The sequence below is a fragment of the Myotis yumanensis genome, unplaced genomic scaffold (assembly GCF_028538775.1).
Source record: "Myotis yumanensis isolate MYYU_CA2020_CCGP unplaced genomic scaffold, mMyoYum1.0.hap1 SCAF_8, whole genome shotgun sequence".
NCBI lineage: Eukaryota > Metazoa > Chordata > Mammalia > Chiroptera > Vespertilionidae > Myotis > Myotis yumanensis.
The window spans coordinates 18,814,518-18,832,495 of record NW_027223759.1 but is presented as its reverse complement, the minus strand read 5'-3'; the positions used below and the strand labels follow the sequence as shown (position 1 = coordinate 18,832,495).

The following is a 17,978-nucleotide window of genomic DNA, read 5'->3' as shown; positions in this document are numbered from 1 at the left end:
AAGGTAAGGAGATGGATTTAACTGGATAGAGCACTTTAAGAACTTAGGAAGGGGAGAGCTGGTCAAAAAGTAGAGTGGGAGGCACAATCTAAAGAAAGCAATTTTTCTTTTAGGTTGAAGGAGAGATTATCTGTGCATGTTTATATGCGAGGGGAGAAGGTGATGATGATGAGAATAGAATACTTTAGGAGCCAGAGAAAATGCGGGATTTAGGGACTAATATGGTAGCACATGTTAAGAGGGAAAATGACTGAAGGAGATCTTTTCATCTGTGTGTGGAAGGGGAGGGTAAGAGGTAGGAATGAGTCTAGGTGGTGAAAAGCTCACAGCATTTGGCTGCAGTAAAGTTAATGGGATTGAGGAGCATGGGGATTGTTTGTTTACTCACAACATCTAATACATCACTTTGATAGCAGCACAAAGATAAAGAAGCTACCACATAAATTTGTAGAGATATATTTGTATGTCATTCTGTCTTTTTATGATGGTTACTCATAGCCTGAGAGCTGGTGAGGAAGCAGTGGACTGTGGGGTCTATCTGGCATTATAGATTTGTATGCCTGAGTGTTTAGAGATGCCCGAACAAAGTTACTCCTTTCTATGACTTCCCAGTATATGTTATTAAAAAAGTTACAATTTGTACCAAATTTGGTAGTTGTTATTTGAATTCAGCAAGTATCCTATATAATAAAACCCTAATATGCAAATTGACCAAACAGGGGAATGACCGGTCGCTATGATGTGAACTGGCCACCAGGGAGCAGATGCTGAACGCAGGAGCTGCCCTCGAGGCAGTGCCAAGGAGCAGTGAGCTGGGGAGCGGGCCTAAGCCAGCAGTCGGACATCCCCGAGGGGTCCCGGACTGCAAGAGAGTGCAGGCCGGGCTGAGGAGGACCCCTCTCCCCCAAAGTGCACGAATGTGTTATGATAAAATATTTAACCAGGATGACCACATCCTTAACATCTGCTTTGAGAAAAGAAAGAAATATAATAGTGTTGGGCCTTGGATTTATGAAATGTTGGGTATAAAACGTTTATCTATAAGTGACTAAGTCTCGATTGTTTTCCTTTCTTCAAACAGCACTAATATTCTGAAAGAGCCTGTGTGTTTAGGAAGATGTGAGCACATATTCTGTAGGTAAGTAGTTATGACTTGATATATATTGTATATATCACATATATAATTAATACATACCTATGTAGCAACTATGCTTTTTACTAGTAATAGTCATGTATTCATATTGGTGGTAATTTTTTTATGTTTGTGTAGCTGTCTTATACTGCACGGTAACTTACTTCTATATTATCTCATTTTGACCCTTATAAATATCTTAATTTACAAGAAAGAAATCAAAGCTTTAAGAGGATGACTTGATCAAAGTTATAAAGTTTAATAAGCATCTTTGCTATATTTGGGGGAAAATTAATATCTACTATATAATTCAAATATGTCTTTTTTTTTCTTCCAGTTAGTTTTGAATCTAGACTTTCTAAACTATAAAAGTCTAGTTCTTATAGTAATTGTGTTAGTTTCTTCAAAGCACCAAAACTGGGTGGCTTAGAACAACAGAAATGTATTGTCTCTCCCTTCTGGAGGCCAGAAGTCCAAGAGCAAGGTGTCAGCAGGGGTGGTTCTTCGGAGGGCTGTGAGGGAGACTCTGTCCCACCCTCTTTCCTGCATTCTGGTGGAGAAACTTCATCATCTGGCAGTCCTTGGCATTCCTTGGCTTGTGGATACATCACTCTGGTCTTAGCTTTCATGTTTACATGGTGGGCATGTTTGTCTCTTGTGTCCAAATCTCTCCTTTTTATTTTATTTTATTTTATTTTTTTAAATATATTTTATTGATTTTTTTACAGAGAGGAAGGAGAAGGATAGAAAGTTAGAAACATCGATGAGAGAGAAACATCGATCAGCTGCCTCCTGCACACTCCCTACTGGGTATGTGCCCGCAACCAAGGCACATGCCCTTGACCAGAATCGAACCTGGGACCTTTCAGTCCGCAGGCCGACGCTCTATCCACTGAGCCAAACCAGTTAGGGCCAAATCTCTCCTTTTTATAAGTAACCTGTCATTGTATTAGGGCTCACCCTAGTGATCTCATCTTAACATGATTATTTGCAAAGACCCTATTTTCAAATAAGATCACATTCACACGTACTGGAGGAAAAACTTTTTGGGGGACATAATTCAAGCTCTAATAGTTATGGTGAAATTATATCCATGTTATAATGATAATATGACAGCCCTGGCTTACACAATACTAGATTTTCATCTCATCCTGTTTCTTATTCAGAAGAAATCAATTTAAGGACTGAATGTGTTTGTTTAATTGTCTTTGACCCTTAGACTCTAAGGGTAGGACAGACTTAAGGGTGGCAAAACTCTGGTCCCCAGCACAACCTTTTCTATCTCTGCCTATCTCCCCTTTTAATTATTTCAAGTTATGACTATGTGTGGGGGGCTGTTTCTCTCTTTTCCATGTCCCGCATGGAAAAGGAAACAGTCCATTTGCTGAGTGGAGGAGCTGGGGATTAAGAAATTAAAGAAAGACCAAGATGCAGAAATAGATTTTAAGCTGGGGCCAGGTGGGCATCATCCTCTCTGATGGAGAGGCGGCAAAAGCGGCCTGAGCCACACAGCAGGTTTATTTTAAAGGCCTAGATTTACATAACTAGTTCCGCCCCTGCCTGATTAACATGTCCAGCCTTATTGGGGAAGCATGTTCCCAGGGCGTGGCTCTGCCTATGCTCTGAGTTCAGCTGACAATAATTATACGAAAACTAGAGGCCCGGTGCACAAAAATTTGTGCACTCGGGGGGCGGGGGGGGGAGGGGTCCCCCAGCCTGGCCTGTGCCCTCTCGCAGTCTGGGACCCCTCGGGAGATAACGACCTGCTGGCTTAGGCCTGCTCCCGGGTGGCAGAGGGCAGGCCCAATCCCTAAGTGCAGCCCCTGGTCAGGCTCAGAGCAGGGCCGATTGGGGAGTTGGGGCGCCGCCCCCTATCATGCACAGAGCAGGGCGGATCGGGAGGTTGTGATGCCACCCTCAGTCACGCTCAGGGTAGGGCCGATTGGGGGGTTGGGGCACCGCCCCCTGTCACACTCAAGGCAGGGTTGATGGGGAGGTTGCGGCGCCACCCCCTGTCACACACAGAGCAGGGCCGATCAGGGGGTTGGGGCACTGCCCCCTGTCACACACAGAGCAGGGCCAATCAGGGGGTTGGGGCGCTGCTCCCTGTCGCTCACAGAGCAGGGCCGATCAGGGGGTTGGGGCGCTACCCCCTATCACTCACAGAGCAGGGCCCATCAGGGGGGTTGGGGCTCCGTACCCTGTCACACACAGAGCAGGGTCGATCAGGGGGTTGGGGAGCTCCCCCCTGTCACGCACAGAGCAGGGCCGATCAGGGGGTTGAGGAGCTCCCCCCTGTCACTCACAGAGTAGGGCCAATAGGGGAGTTGGGGCACCGCCCCCTGTCACACACAGAGCAGGGCGGATCAGGGGGTTGGGGCGCTGCACCCTGTCACACTCAGGGCAGGGCCAATGGGGAGGTTATGGCTCTACCCTGTCACACACAGAGCAAGGCCTTTGGAGGGGGGTTGGGGCGCCACCCTCTATCACCCACAGAGCAGGGCCGATCAGGGGGTTGGGGCGCCACCACTGTCACACTCGGGGCAGGGCCGACGGAGAGGTTATGGCTCTACCCTGTCACACACAGAGCAGGGCCCGTGGGGGGGCGCGGCGGTGGAGCGCTGCACCCTGTCACACACAGAGCAGGGCCGATCAGGGGGTTGGTGTGCTGCACCCTGTCACACACAGAGCCGCAGGGCAATCAGGGGGTTGGGGTGCCTTCCCCTGTCACGAACAGAGCAGGGCGAATAGGGAGGTTGTGGCTCCGCCCCCTGTCACACACAGAGCTGCAGGGTGATCAGGGGGTTGGGAAGCCGCACCCTGTCACACACAGAGCCGCAGGGCAATCAGGGGGTTTGGGCGCTGCCCCCTGTCACGCTGATCCGGTGCCAGGAGGCCTCGCGTCTCCGCTGATCCCGGTGCTGGGAGGCATATTTCCCTTTTACTATATAGGATAGAGGCCTGGGGGCCGGCTGGTTTGCCCTGAAGGGTGTCCTGGATCAGGGTGGGGGTCCCCACTGTGGTGCCTGGCCAGCCTGGATGAGGGGATGATGGCTGTTTGCAGCTGGTCACACACCCTTCAGGGTGGGGGTCCCCACTGGGGTGCCTGGCCAGTCTGGGTGAGGGGCTGAGGGCTGCTTTCAGGCTGGTGGTTGTTAACTGAAGCTTCCAACCGCTCCTTTTTTTTCTCTTTTTTAAATTTTATTCTGGGCCAGCTTTAGCTCTGGCTGTAGCTCTGAGGCTTCCGCTGCTGAGCATTCTATAATCAAAACAATGTATAACTCTAGCTCTGAGATCTGAAAGCTGGTTTCTGGGGTTTTGTTTATCTTCTATATTTGTTACAAAGTTTCAAACTGCCGGCTCAGAGGCCGGCAAGTCAGGCGGGGAACATTGGAGTCTGTAGTCACTGAAGCAAGCAAGCCTCATGTTCGCTTCCAGCTGCCTGGCTGCCGGCCGCCATCTTGGCTGACAGTTAATTTGCATATACTCACTGATTAGCCAGTGAAAAGGGTAGCAGTCGTACGCCAGTTACCATGTTTCTCTTTTATTAGTGTAGATGCCTAGGTGCCTCCCCGGCGGCCCTCTACAACTATGGAACTGTCTGGGCTGAGAAAACTGCAGTGTGAAGTTTAAGCTCATAGGAAAATAATTTGCTTTGTGACTTCAGTGGGCTGGGGATGTGTGGGAAGCAGCTATGCCTGGGGTCCCGATTTTGTTGCTAGAAACATGGATCTGTTATGTGGGCATTGGTGGCAGGTGAAGGGGTAGGAAGTAGTACCTATCACCTACCTGATATCCCCATTTGGAGGATGAAAGGGATTTCTGATTTGGTATTTTCAGAGCAGATCTCTGGACCATCATCCCTTTCAACCTGTTCCTGTCTTGGTGGTCTTCAGAGAAATAAGTGATATTACTGACTGCAGAGTTGCTCAAGGCAGAAACCATAAGTCATACCTGATAGATGTTTTTCTTCCTTATCCCACATCATTAAGTTCTGTCAGTTTCATCTCAAAATGTGCCCCGAATCTTGAGTTTTTTCACCTTTTTCCGTATTTACTACTGTTTACACTTTAGTCCATGCCATCATCGTATTACCACTTCACAAAGTTCATAAGTGATCCTCTCCCCCACTTTCCTCATGCTTGTCAGTGCTCTTAAAGTGTAAATCACATCCATACCACTACCTGCCTTAAATCTTTCAGTGGCTTCTGGTTACAATGCGAATGAAACCCAAACTTTGCACTAAGGTCTACAGACCATGGATGGGACCTAGTTTCTGCTCCCCTCTTGGACCACACTTCCCTTTGGCTCACCAAGTTCCAGCCACCTCCTCTAAGTTCATGAAGCATCAATCTCACTCCTGGCCCAGGACTTTTTTGCACATGCTTTTTCTTACACCTGGAACATATTTTTGCCAAATATGTGTGAGGTAACTTCATCAGTTACACTTCAGCTCAAATGTCACCTCCTCCAAAAGGCCTCCCATGATCCTCTTATGAAATGATGCCCACTCCCTGTTTCTACTCTAGCAAACAGATTTAATTTGTCTCACTGTGCATAATAGATTAGTGACAAACTGCTGAAACATAACAGACTCCATGAAATTATATGTAAGGTACATTTGTGCGTGTGTGTGTGTGTGTGTGTGTGTGAGTGTGTGTGTATGTGTAAGAGAGAAGGAGAGAGCCATACGTACATTTAATTGGATTCTAAAGGGGTCTGTGACTTAAAATAGCCAATGAAAGATTAAGAGAGGCATGAGAACATCTTAAAAGAAAATGTCATCTTTAAATGACATAAACATAGGAAAGAAACAATTCAGAACAATTTTGGTTCATTTGGATTCTATGGTGCCCAGAATTAGGGTAGCTGTTTCTATTCTTTGCAGATCTGGAGTTTTGTAAGTGCTGAGCAATGCCACAAATACCATGCATTTTTAAAAGATGGTTTTGATACACAGACAATAGAGTGGTGAAGGCCTTGGAGTAATGGGTGCCGAGTGGAGGGGTCAGTGGGAAAACAAAAACAAAACAATCCTTACAACAATGAAGATAAATTTTAAAAAAGTAAAAATAAAAAACAAATAAAAGATGGTTTTGATATATCCCAGCAATTTTTAACCAGTGTACTGCAAGAATTTTAAAACATACAATACCTGATTTTTAGTTAGGGGCACTGACCACTTTTCCCTTAAATCAGTGGTTCTCAACCTTCTGGCCCTTTAAATACAGTTCCTCATGTTGTGGCCCAACCATAAAATTATTTTTGTTGCTACTTCATAACTGTAATGTTGCTACTGTTACGAATTGTAATGTAAATATCTGATATGCAGGATGGTCTTAGGCGACCCCTGTGAAAGGGTCATTCGACTGCCAAAGGGGTCGCGACCCACAGGTTGAGAACCGCTGCCTTAGATTGTCAGATTAAAAAATGTAAACAGCCATTATTTATTGGAATTCAGATTCTGCTAAGTGTGTTGATAATTACATATATTTTTAAAATTCTTTTTCAGTAACTGTGTAAGTGACTGCCTTGGAGCCGAATGTCCAGTGTGTAATACCCCAGCCTGGATTCAAGACGTGAAGATAAACAGGCAGTTGGACAGCATGATCCAGCTTTGCAGTAAGCTTCGGAATTTGCTGCATGAGAACGAGCTTTCAGGTGAGCACTGGCACTGTCTCCCTTATTTAGGTAACCCATGAACTGTTGATCACATGAAGTGTGTAAAAGGGCTATCAGGAACTCTGAATGGTGTGTTTCAGATTTAAGATTGATAGTGTTTGGAATTATTTTGAGTGACAGATACCTTAGAGGTAATTAAGTCTCACTCCTTTTTTATAGATGAGAAACCAAGGGCCTCAGAGGTTAAATGGTCTTGTCTAAAGTCACACACGTAGTTAGTACCAAAAGCAGGAGGAACAGTCCATTTCTTCTGATTGTCAGTCCAGACTTTCTTTTACTACTTCCGCTGCCTGCTTTTTCAGTTATGATCATGTCTGTGTCATATGTGTAGAGTAGTGATTATATCCCTAAACGCACTTAAATATACTTTTACAAGATAGACTACAATCTCCTTCCATGGATCACTTTTCTAGACGGAATTAATTAAATGAGCACATTTTTACAGAGCAAAAAATCTTAATATTCACTTTTTTTTTCTATGTAAATGGGGGTTAATGTTTTTTAAATTGTTCTTAGACTCTGTGTATTAACTATGTATCTTCCCATTGTGCTTTCTGCTGAGAACTAATTAGCTGTGGAAAGAGAGTAGTGTTTTGAATCTTCATAGTTAGATATGGGAATTGTCCTTTTATTGACCAGATCACTTCCTTTTAGCTTGTGTTCCTTTATAGGAGGACCTATTCTTGACTGGCAGAATGCCATGATTGATAATGTGCATATGAAAGGGCTGGATTTCTGTTTTAAAATCTTTTTATCTTCATTTTCCGACATGATGTGTCACTGTCAACTATTAATGGTGAAGTGATTTGGCAAAATAAATAAATGAGGCAAATACTGAGTCTTATTGACTAGGTCCATATTTTTAAGAATTAAAATCATAGTTACCACCCTAATCGGTTTGGCTCAGTGGATAGAGCATCAGCCTGTGGACCCAAGGGTCCCAGGTTCGATTCCGGTCAAGGGTATGTACCTTGGTTGCGGGGCACATCCCCAGTAGGGAGTGTGCAGAAGGCAGCTGATCGATGTTTCTAACTCTATCCCTCTCCCCTCCTCTCTGTAAAAAAATCAATAAAAATATATTTTAGCGGGACTGAGGGAGCCTCGCTGCCCGCCCAGGGCCCTCCCTCCCAGGGCAACACTACGCCCTGCCAGGACGTCCCTCAGCCCTCCTTTGCATGACGGGTCCTCCCCTAGCCGTCCGTGTACACGCACACAGGTGAACGTATGTGCACACACACATGCACACCGAAGCCAGGCCGATGGCAGTCTGTTCCTCTTTTTTTTTTTCTAGAAATGGGAGAAACGGGTTTTTTAGAGCCCACCTCTCCCGACTATTTAATACTCCTCACGCGGCCCAGGGCTGCCCCTCAGGCACCGCGACGGCGAGCGGCCCTCAGATGACGCGTGTATTTTTCTAGGAAGTAAAGGAATCTTCACAGATTAAAAAAAAAAAAAAAAATATATATATATATATATATATATATATTTTTTTTTTAAATCAGAGTTACCTACAAAAAGTTTTCTTCTAGTTATCTGATTATTATATTACTCTCTATTCTTTTATGATAAAATGTTCTATCGTGATAACATCTTACTGACTTTCATATGTAATTGTACACATACACATTTTTAAAAGTACTTTTTTGAAAAAATGCTGTTATAAATCTCTTAAGAGCACAAAGAGGAAAAGTTTTATTATTAAGTTCATCTGTATGCTTTTCCTTCTTATTCAGAGACAGTGCTAATAGTGTTTATTTTCTGATTAGAGAGATTAGTGTTTGATCTGGTACCCCGCTCCCCAACATTGATTAAAGCAGGAGTCCTTAATCAAGAGTCTCTGCATCTTTGGTAGTGATGGGGGTGGGGGGAAGGATCAGTGAGCCTCTTGAGCTAATTATACAATGTGAAAAATGTTCCTGTCTCTGTGAAAGTGGTTTTCATGAGATTCTTAAAGATGTGTGGTCTGTTAGGAATATTGGCCAAGCATGTAAGTTTGGGGTGCTGCTCCGAGATTTGTGTCTGTCATGATGATTTGATGTGATTCTTTCCCGGTTGCTGTGTAGTGATTATTAGTGCTACTATAGTGATACTAGCTTGCTGGGGCTGCCATAGGAAGGAGCACACCACACATGGGGGGGTTGAAACGACAGGAAGTCCTTATCTCCCAGGTCTGCAGGCTAGTCAAAATCAAGATGTAGGTAAGATTGGTTCCTTCAGGGTCTGTGAGGGTAGGATGTGTTCCAGGCCTTTCTCCTTGCTTTGCAGGTGGTGGTCTTCACATGTTGTTCTCGAAAGTTTGGGTCAGATTTCTCCTTTTAAAAAGGACACCAGTCATACTGCATTCGAGTCCCACCCTGCGCATTACTGCTAATTACATCTGTAATGTCCCTGTTTCCAAATAAGATCACATCCGGAAGTACTGTGGGTCAGATTTCTTTATATGAATTTTAGGAGGGACACAATTTAACCCATAACAGCAATGTGACATTTTTAATGGTGACAGAGTAACCCTTGATGAGTAGTAAATTATGGAGCCTGGGGTATCATGGGTGCAAAGAAAAGTAAGATAGAGGACTTCTTCCGAAATTTTACCTTGGTTAGTGATGTTTGAATCATCAGTATGGTTTTTATCTTTTGTGGACCATGATTGTGAAATGGCTTAATTTTTCATCATTTAAAAAGATATTTAGGAAAGTTACTGAGTTTAGAACAACTTTTTGTGTGGGATCTGAGGCCATTCCGAATGCCATGTTTCTCATCTGAGAGTAGAGGTGGAACTTGGGGAAAAAATTAGGGTGATTAGTTTTCTGAAGGCCATTTTGTGTTTGTTTTCCTTATTATATAATAAATAATTACTTCAGTCAGTTACCAGACTTTAGTAGTGCTGGCTTTAACGTTACTAACTTTACGATGAATTGAAATTTCACAGTTTGCATAATATATAAGCAGAATTTTAGGAGCTAGAAGGTTAGTTATCTTTAATCCCTTTATTCTGCAGATGAGGACCTAGGTTAAGCCAGGCAGTCAGATTGTAAGTTTCTTACTGTTTGTTTTGTTCTTTAGCACATTGCTTTTGTTAGAAGTATAGGTGTTCATTATGTTTGTTGATTGGGTTGGAGAAAAATTGGCAGTGTTAAGACTTCACTCATATCCCAGAGACTAAACTTAATCAAAACAAAACAAGTTTAAAACAAATTCTTAGGTTGTGCCTTCAACAATTCAATTTATAGTGCTAACATTCTTCTTTGCTAGTTTTATAGAAGATGATAAATATAAATTCTATCTGAAATATACATTTCTAATCCAATTCTCATGTCTATGAGGAAGCTTTTTCTACTTATTGTAAATTAAATTGTCACCAACCTTTCCTCTCCATGTCCCTTAAAACAAACTAGCCTTGAAAGGGCATTTGAGAGTGTTTATTTATAGTTTATCTATTCAATATATTTTATGTAGTACCTTTATGTTAGTTTATCTAGCAAGTGCTTAAAGTGGTGTAAGGTGAGTGAGGTGAGTAGGTAGAGAGAAATAATAGTTGGATCAAATAATGAGGATATTGGAAATGATCTCCTCATAAAAGAAGGGTATTAGATTAAATGATTCCTAAGGTCTGGCTCCAAAATCATATGGATAACTGGTCTAGTGTTGAAGGTGAATTAGGTGGAATGGTGGGACACCTTCCACATTTTCTCTATTTTTTTAACCTGTAGTTCACAATTTATCTTCCAAATGAACCTTGTTATTTGCATTTACTATAAAATATAGAATCACTGTAATTAAGGTGGATAATTAGGAAGAACCTGTCAAGTCAGGGACATAGTATAGGTATACACTGGAGATAAAGCAGCCTGATTTACAGTAATACTCTCTAAAATCAGCTTCTAAATAGTTGAATAAATTTTTCTCGGTTCAGTGTGTTTCAAAGCGAAGAGAGTGTCATAAATTTTTCTGACGAGCATTTATGGATAATTTTATCTTATTCTTTATAACATAATCTGCTTTCTACTAATGGAGTTAAATTTAAAAGTTTTTATTTTCTCTTGGCCCCGTCATATTAAATCAGACTTTGCAGGTGCTGGTCAGGTTCTGTGAAATATATGTTGGTGTTGGTGACATTAAAAAAAATTGTGATTATGCTTTCATAGGATCACAACTTTATTTTCTGGTTTCAGGAGAGAGGCTGGTCTCTCTGTGGCGAATTACATAGTGTTTCATATATGCTGTGACTTTTTTATAATAGATGAAGATGAGCGTTTGAATAGCTGTGTTTTTATTTTTTAGGTAGAACTGAATACTTCTTAACTTACAAAATAATCATTCTTCAGTGAGGGCGCTAATGTTGCACAGATGGTAGCAAAGTACTTTCCTTTGATTTTTAATAAGGGGCTAGTTTGTCAACGAGATTTCTCCCAACTTCTGTTGCGAAACCTATAATAGGATCATTTGAAAGGCACACAGTGTTCATCATTATAATCCTTTGATGTAGATTAATGATAGCTGAATCACATTTGCTAATTTCTTGTCTTTTCTATAGTTTATTATTAAATTTTAAGAATAAACTTGGCTGAGCAGCTCCTTAGCCACATGTGCATCTCTGTTCCTGGATAGTTAGGAGTACTTAGAAATGTTTAAATTCAGAGAATAGAATTTTAAATGTCATCATTATGAGGTTTACTATGTAGAGGAAGGACTATGTGATTTTCTTCATGAAATGAATATAATAATTTTTCATGCTTAGAAGCATTAACCCATATGAATTGTTGTAGCTGTCAATAGTGTGGTTGATGTTCTGAGAATGGTGGGGGTTTTGCCTTTTATCGTTTTAACTGTGATATGCTGTGTAAAGCCCAGAATTTACAACATACTTGTTGTTGTGGTCTTTGCTTAGGTAGGACAAGATACACAATTAAAATAATTCTGAGTAAATGTAGTACTATTGGATGACTAGTGAAATCGTGTGCCTATAAATTACATGAATATATGCTGTTTTCATTTATTGCTTTACTAGAGGCCTGGTGCACGAAATTCGTGCATGGGTTAGGCCTGGCCAGCGATCCGGGCCAATCAAGTTCCCCACCTCCTCCTTCCCTCACCACCCATGCACCGCCACCACCGCTGGTCGGTTGCCCAAATTTGTTCCATGCCACGCCCTGGTGGCCAGCGCACATCATAGCGAGTGATCGAACTCCTGGTCTCCCGGTCAAACACCCAAGGGGACAATTTGGATATTAGCCTTTTATTATATAGGATAAGATAAATATGTATACCTGAGTGAAATTTGTTGTCTTTTTAGATTTAGATTTTTTTTAGTCAATTGGGTATGTTGCTACTACTTACAAGCCTTAATTTTTATTAAATGTCTAGTTCTACAGTAAGTTTTTTTAAAATATATTTTATTGATTTTTTACAGAGAGGAAGGGAGAGAGATAGATAGTTAGAAACATCGATGGGAGAGAAACATCGATCAGCTGCCTCCTGCACATCTCCCACCGGGGATGTGCCCGCAACCCAGGTACATGCCCTTGACCGGAATCGAACCTGGGACCCTTCAGTCCGCAGGCCGACGCTCTATCCACTGAGCCAAACCGGTTTCGGCCTACAGTAAGTTTTATAAGCATTCAGATTTCAGGATTTGACTTTTTAGTTGAAAATGTCATTATGTAAGTTCAAAAAATAAATAAAAAATAAATAAATACAAGGTATTACAGACTACCAGTGGATTAACCTTTATTTAGTCTTTGTAATCCTGAGTCTTTCTTAAAAAGTAATCCTGGTAACCCTTTTGACCTTTCCTCTAGATTTGGGATTGTATCAGAAGTGACTTAGTTTGAAATCTACTTATCACTGCAGAGGAAAGACCTTGTTGAATTTAGAAATTAAGTCTCTGTGTGAATGGGGTTTTATCCGAATCTGCAAAGGTTCAGGAATCTGGAGAAGGGGCTGCGATGTAAATTAAATAAACTAGACGCGAAATATAAATTTGGGAGGTATGGGGGAGCCAGGGGAGGCTTAGCTTTAGTGACTAAGCTTCCGGACTCAGGGCTTCCTATTCCCACATCTTGCCCTATAGCAAAGCAGATATACATATCAAAGGCTAGGTTTGGTAAACAGTAAAGGATTATCAGGTTGGGGGAATTGCCTTTGGCTGTTCCAGTAGCAAGTAATAACATGCAGATTTTAGCCCTGCTGAAAGAGTCCATTCCAGGCTTTTGAGGACTTCTCAAAAGGACTTTTGAGGACTTCATTTATTATGACCTGCTGGACTTAGCCTCCAGCATGAATGGATGCTTCATTCTTCTGTTTTGATTTCCAAGATCCTGTCCTAATAACACTTGGTGGACCAGGTGCCATTCAGCTAGGACATTAGAAGGATGTAGGAGGGTCTGCCCTTATTCACATACACACTCTTGCTTTAGCTGGATTTATCAATTAGTCTTTCCAGTTCTGCCATTTTTCCACCAGGAGGAAGGCATGGCTTCTTTGGAGTGGAGTCGAGTTTGATAGAATTCCTTTGCTAGGCAGGGATCATATCTTTGTAATTTCTATTGAGATATGCACTAAGTATTTGTTTTTCATAATCCACCTTTTTTCTTTCTTTTTTATAAACCTGTTTTTGGCAGATCTATTTGTAAAGATAGTAGTTTTATACTCAAGAAACACGAGGTAAAAAATAGAATTAATTTTGAACTTTAGATTTTAATTTACTAATTTTATAATGTATTATTAATTTTGAACTGATAAAATAGTAAGTGTTCTGTGTGAAGAAAAAATGTCTAAAAGGAATTAAAAATATTTTATAATTTCCTTTTTCTCGCTAACATTTTAAGACATGAGAATGTTGAAAGGAAATCAAGAATAAGCACACTTGACAATTTTATGTAATACCTTAGTAAAATGACATGTTTATTTCCTATACAGTGGATGTTACCAGTCCTTAGTAGTAAGATATCATTGGCTTTCCTCTTAAAGTAACTTAATTTTAGACCTTGGTTCATGAAAATGTTACTTTAGATTATTTATTTATTTAATATATCTTTTCTCCATGACTGTTATAATCACCAGCATACTGTATGCACTACTTATTTATTCATATTTTCTGGTCATCCCCAGTGGAATATAAATTCCCTGTTTTCTTCTCCAGTCCCTAGAACACTGTCAGGACTAACGTAGGATTCTGTAAACATTTGTTTGAATGTTCAAATATCTCTGCTTATGGAGTTCATAGTCTAGGACAGAAGAAAGAGGTACATAAATTAAAGTGATATACTTTAGGAAAACCATAAACAAAATTCTGTGGGAGCTCAGGCTGGGAGAGAGTAAGTTCATCTGACAGATTTCTCTTCCTTTTTTCTATCAGATTTAAAAGAAGAAACATCCAGGAAAAATTTATTTAATCATGCAGAAAGTAAGAAGAATTCAATAAAAATGTGGTTTAGTCCTCGAAGTAAGAAGGTCAGATATGTTGTAAGTAAAGTTTCAGTACAAACTCAGCCTCAAGTGATAAATGATGAAAATACTCAGCAGGCCTCAACGTATGAATATGTTTCTGCGAGTCCTCCAGTAGACTCTTCTGCGAGGGCTAAAAAGGCTTCTACAAGATCTGGGAAAAAACAGAAGAAGAAAACTTTAACTAAAATCAACCAAATGTGGAATTTAGAGGCAGGCAAAAAAGATGGTCAGCTTGACTCCAAAGAGAAATTTAAGGAAAAGCTGGTATCTTTCTCTGTCCAGCCATCTGTTAATGCCAGTCCTCAGAGAAATGGTGAAATAGACTTACTAGCAAGCGGCTCTGTGGCAGAAGATGAATGTTTTGGAAACTTAACCGAAGTCTCTTTACCATTGGCTGAGCAAATAGAGTCTCCAGAAATTGAGAGCAGGAATGAAGTCATGACTCCTGAGAAGAATCTCTGTGAAAATGATCTTTCGTTTAAGAATGGAAAACGTGGGCGTCACAGGAGACCTTCCAGCCCCATTTCTAAGAGATGTAGAAACAGCATTCGCAGCACCAGTGAAAATTTTGTTAAGCAAGCAGGGCTCTCAGAAAACATCCCATTGCCTGGCTCTTCTTTGCAGCCTTCAACCAAACTTAAAGTTGGAGACAGAGTAAGGAGGAAAACCAGAACTATATTAGATGAATCCATGAGCTCCTCACCCTCTACACTGAATAGTACACCACCCTCTACACTGAATAGTACAAATTACGGGCGAATGCTGTCCAGCCCCTCAGCAATGAAACTGACACCCGGTAACCTTACGACTGTGAAAAGAAATCATAAGGGCGAGACTTTGCTCCATATTGCTTCAATTAAGGTACGAAACTTACTTTGAAATAACAATTTCAGAATGAGCCCAACTGTAGAACAGTTTCTTTGGAGTTTGTGAAAAATGAGGAAAGATGACGAGAATGATTTAACTCCCACAGATGTGATACTTCAAGGTTGAACCAGAGAAATAGAATTCATAGAGACTAAAGCCCATCTCAGTTAGGTCCCCAGGCCTGAGGAACATGATCTTTAGGAGAAAATCAATGTTTCAATATTTTAGCTTCTCTTTGGGCAGGTGCTTTTGTTTTTTTTCTATTCCATAATAGTTTGTTCCATTTTCACCATTTTGTTTACCCATCCTTCTCATGCTTTATGAATAAAGATAATTGCCAAGTTACTGCTGGCAACATGTCCTTCTAAGCAATAGAGCTAGGGGCACTGTGAGAGGTGGCAAGCTCCTAGAGGGCACAGCTAGAATTTGGAAGGTTGAAAGATGTGATCTGTACGTTTCTCCAATGATCAGGAAATTCGACTGTGAGAGTGGCTCCCGTGGTTCACCACAAAGGAGCTGTTCTGTGCCCTGCTGCCAGCCATTCCTGTCGCTGGTCTGTTCATTGAAGCTAATTCTCTTTATTTATTGCCTCAACACCTGGGGTGTGACAGTGTTTGTTTTGGAGCCTGGCTGGTTTATAGAGCATGAGGTGGTTAATCTTTGAAATGGAAAATATGACATGGGAGAGATTAATACTAAATTAAGATAGGTTTTAGGGTTTTCTGGTAAATTCTCTGGGAAATCCTTGGGTCCTTTGTATGGATAGAGAACTTTGGGAGGTTTGGAAGGAACCCCTCCATGAGGTTGGTGACATAAAACATCTGGGAACAACATGGGGTAGACATTGAGTCAGGGACCCCTGTATTTTTTGTGTGGAGAAAGGGAAAAGCACAAAAATGAGTCTTTTCCAATTGTTAGTGGTTTATTTTTTCCTTGCTTTATCTTCCTATATCTGATGCAGTTTGGGAAGGAGAACCTGCAATATGACTACATACTCAGGATTACATATCCTTTGAACAACTTGAATTTTTAGAATTAGCTCTAGTTTGATTTTAGTTTGATTTTTGCAAAGCATAATTTTAAAAACCATACTATTTTTTGTCTTCTTTGTTATATGTAATGTATATACATATACACGTAATACATATACACATAAGCTATTATACATCTTAACATAATATTATTAATGCTTCATAGACATAAGTAGCTAACATAATAATTATTTTTGTTCACTTTTCTGAATAGTACATAAAAATGTGGCTACTTTAATGTCTACATTTTGCTTTTTGGGAATTATTTTCAGACCACCAGGTAAGCATCCACCTATATTGGTAGATAATTTCTTTTTTTATTTTTTAAAATAAATTTTTATTGATTTCAGAGAGGAACGAAGAGGGAGAGAGAGATAGAAACATCAATGATGAGAGAGAATCATTGATCGGCTGCCTCTTGCACGCCCCACAATGGGGATCGATCCCGCAACCCGGACATGTGCCCTTGACCGGAATTGAACCTGGGATCTTTCAGTCCACAGGCCGACGCTCTATCCACTGAGCCAAACCGGCTAGGGTGATAATTTTCCTTTTTAACAAGAAGAATTATTTATCTTTATTAATGAGGATCTCTAGGGCTTAGAATCTAGGCCGTGGTTTGGTAAATGCTTTTTTAAAGGGCAGTTAGAGTAAATAATTTTAGCTTTGCAGGTCAAATAGTTTCTGTAACAACTATTCAACTCTGTCTTGGTAGTGCAAAAGCAGCCATAGACAATATGTAAGCCAATAAAACTTCACATCCGAAAGCAGATAAATATCTGGCCCACAGGCCATAGTTTGCCGACCCTTCACCTAGCCTAGACCATGGGAAAAAGCCACAGTAGAGTCATCAGACAGGAAAACATGTTGGCATGAGCTGCCTTGTGAATTTTCTCCATTGAAGATTGTTTCACACTAGTTCTGTGAGATTGTCAGTTTACTGAGAGTCTTGCCAGCATTAGAGTTACCCATTTTGATTCTTTTGAACTTATCAAATATTGTTATTGTCATTAGTTGGCAGGTTTTGATGCAGTACACTTGTGAAAAGCTAATGGATATTTATTGTTTTTTAAATCACTATTTAACAATAGTGTCTCTTTAAAAATGTTATTAAAATTAATCCCTACCCAGCTTGATGGTAATAGAACAAATACTTGAAAGAAACTTAGTGGATTTGTTTGTATGTGTGCATCTGTGAATTATAAATAATATTCGTTTTAGTTTTTTACCCTAATTTTTTTCATTTGCAGCTGAAAACGAAATAATCTGTGTGTGCTAGAAAACCAAATATTGCCATTCTGCTGTCTTAATTTGTGTTTTCTATCCACCTACTTGAGAAAAGGATTAGAGTGGGCTCCAAAGTTTAAACTATAAAATGAACAAGGCACAGAAAAGAGGAAAAGGCTGAATAATGAATATAGATTTGATGACCTTTCAGACAGCCAGAGCAAATAAGGGGAAGTACCAAGTTTTATGTTGTCAAGAGATGGATTTTAGTTGTCGTTGTCGTACTTGTTATTTTTCCATAAAGTGTCTTGGTAGACTTGCATTTCCCATGTTTCCATTGCCCCTCAGGTTAGAGGAGTTGTGGTTGTGTGATACATGCTTGGTGTATGCACTGAGGGCAGAGGACCCCTGGTAGTTTGAATGTTCTCGGCTGGCCATCTTCCCTTGTTACAGTAATGGCTTTACAGAATGATCTCTGAATTTGGTAACATTATTAACAAAATTCTTTAATATCCTGCTCCAGACCTTCCTCTGGGCATCTCTGTTGACCATAACCTTTTCATAGCTACCACCCTAGTGGAAGCTACTTG

General features: G+C 40.8%; 1 protein-coding gene across 1 annotated transcript in view; it reads left to right on the top strand.

The window, feature by feature from the left end:
- Nucleotides 1–17,978, top strand: part of BARD1 (BRCA1 associated RING domain 1) — a 65,285-nt gene that overhangs the window by 9,177 nt on the left and 38,130 nt on the right. Inside the window, exons 2-4 of the mRNA XM_070423302.1 lie at nt 1,082–1,138; nt 6,645–6,793; nt 14,172–15,124. Coding sequence (XP_070279403.1) covers nt 1,082–1,138; nt 6,645–6,793; nt 14,172–15,124 — 1,159 coding nt within the window. The remainder of the gene's footprint in view (nt 1–1,081; nt 1,139–6,644; nt 6,794–14,171; nt 15,125–17,978) is intronic.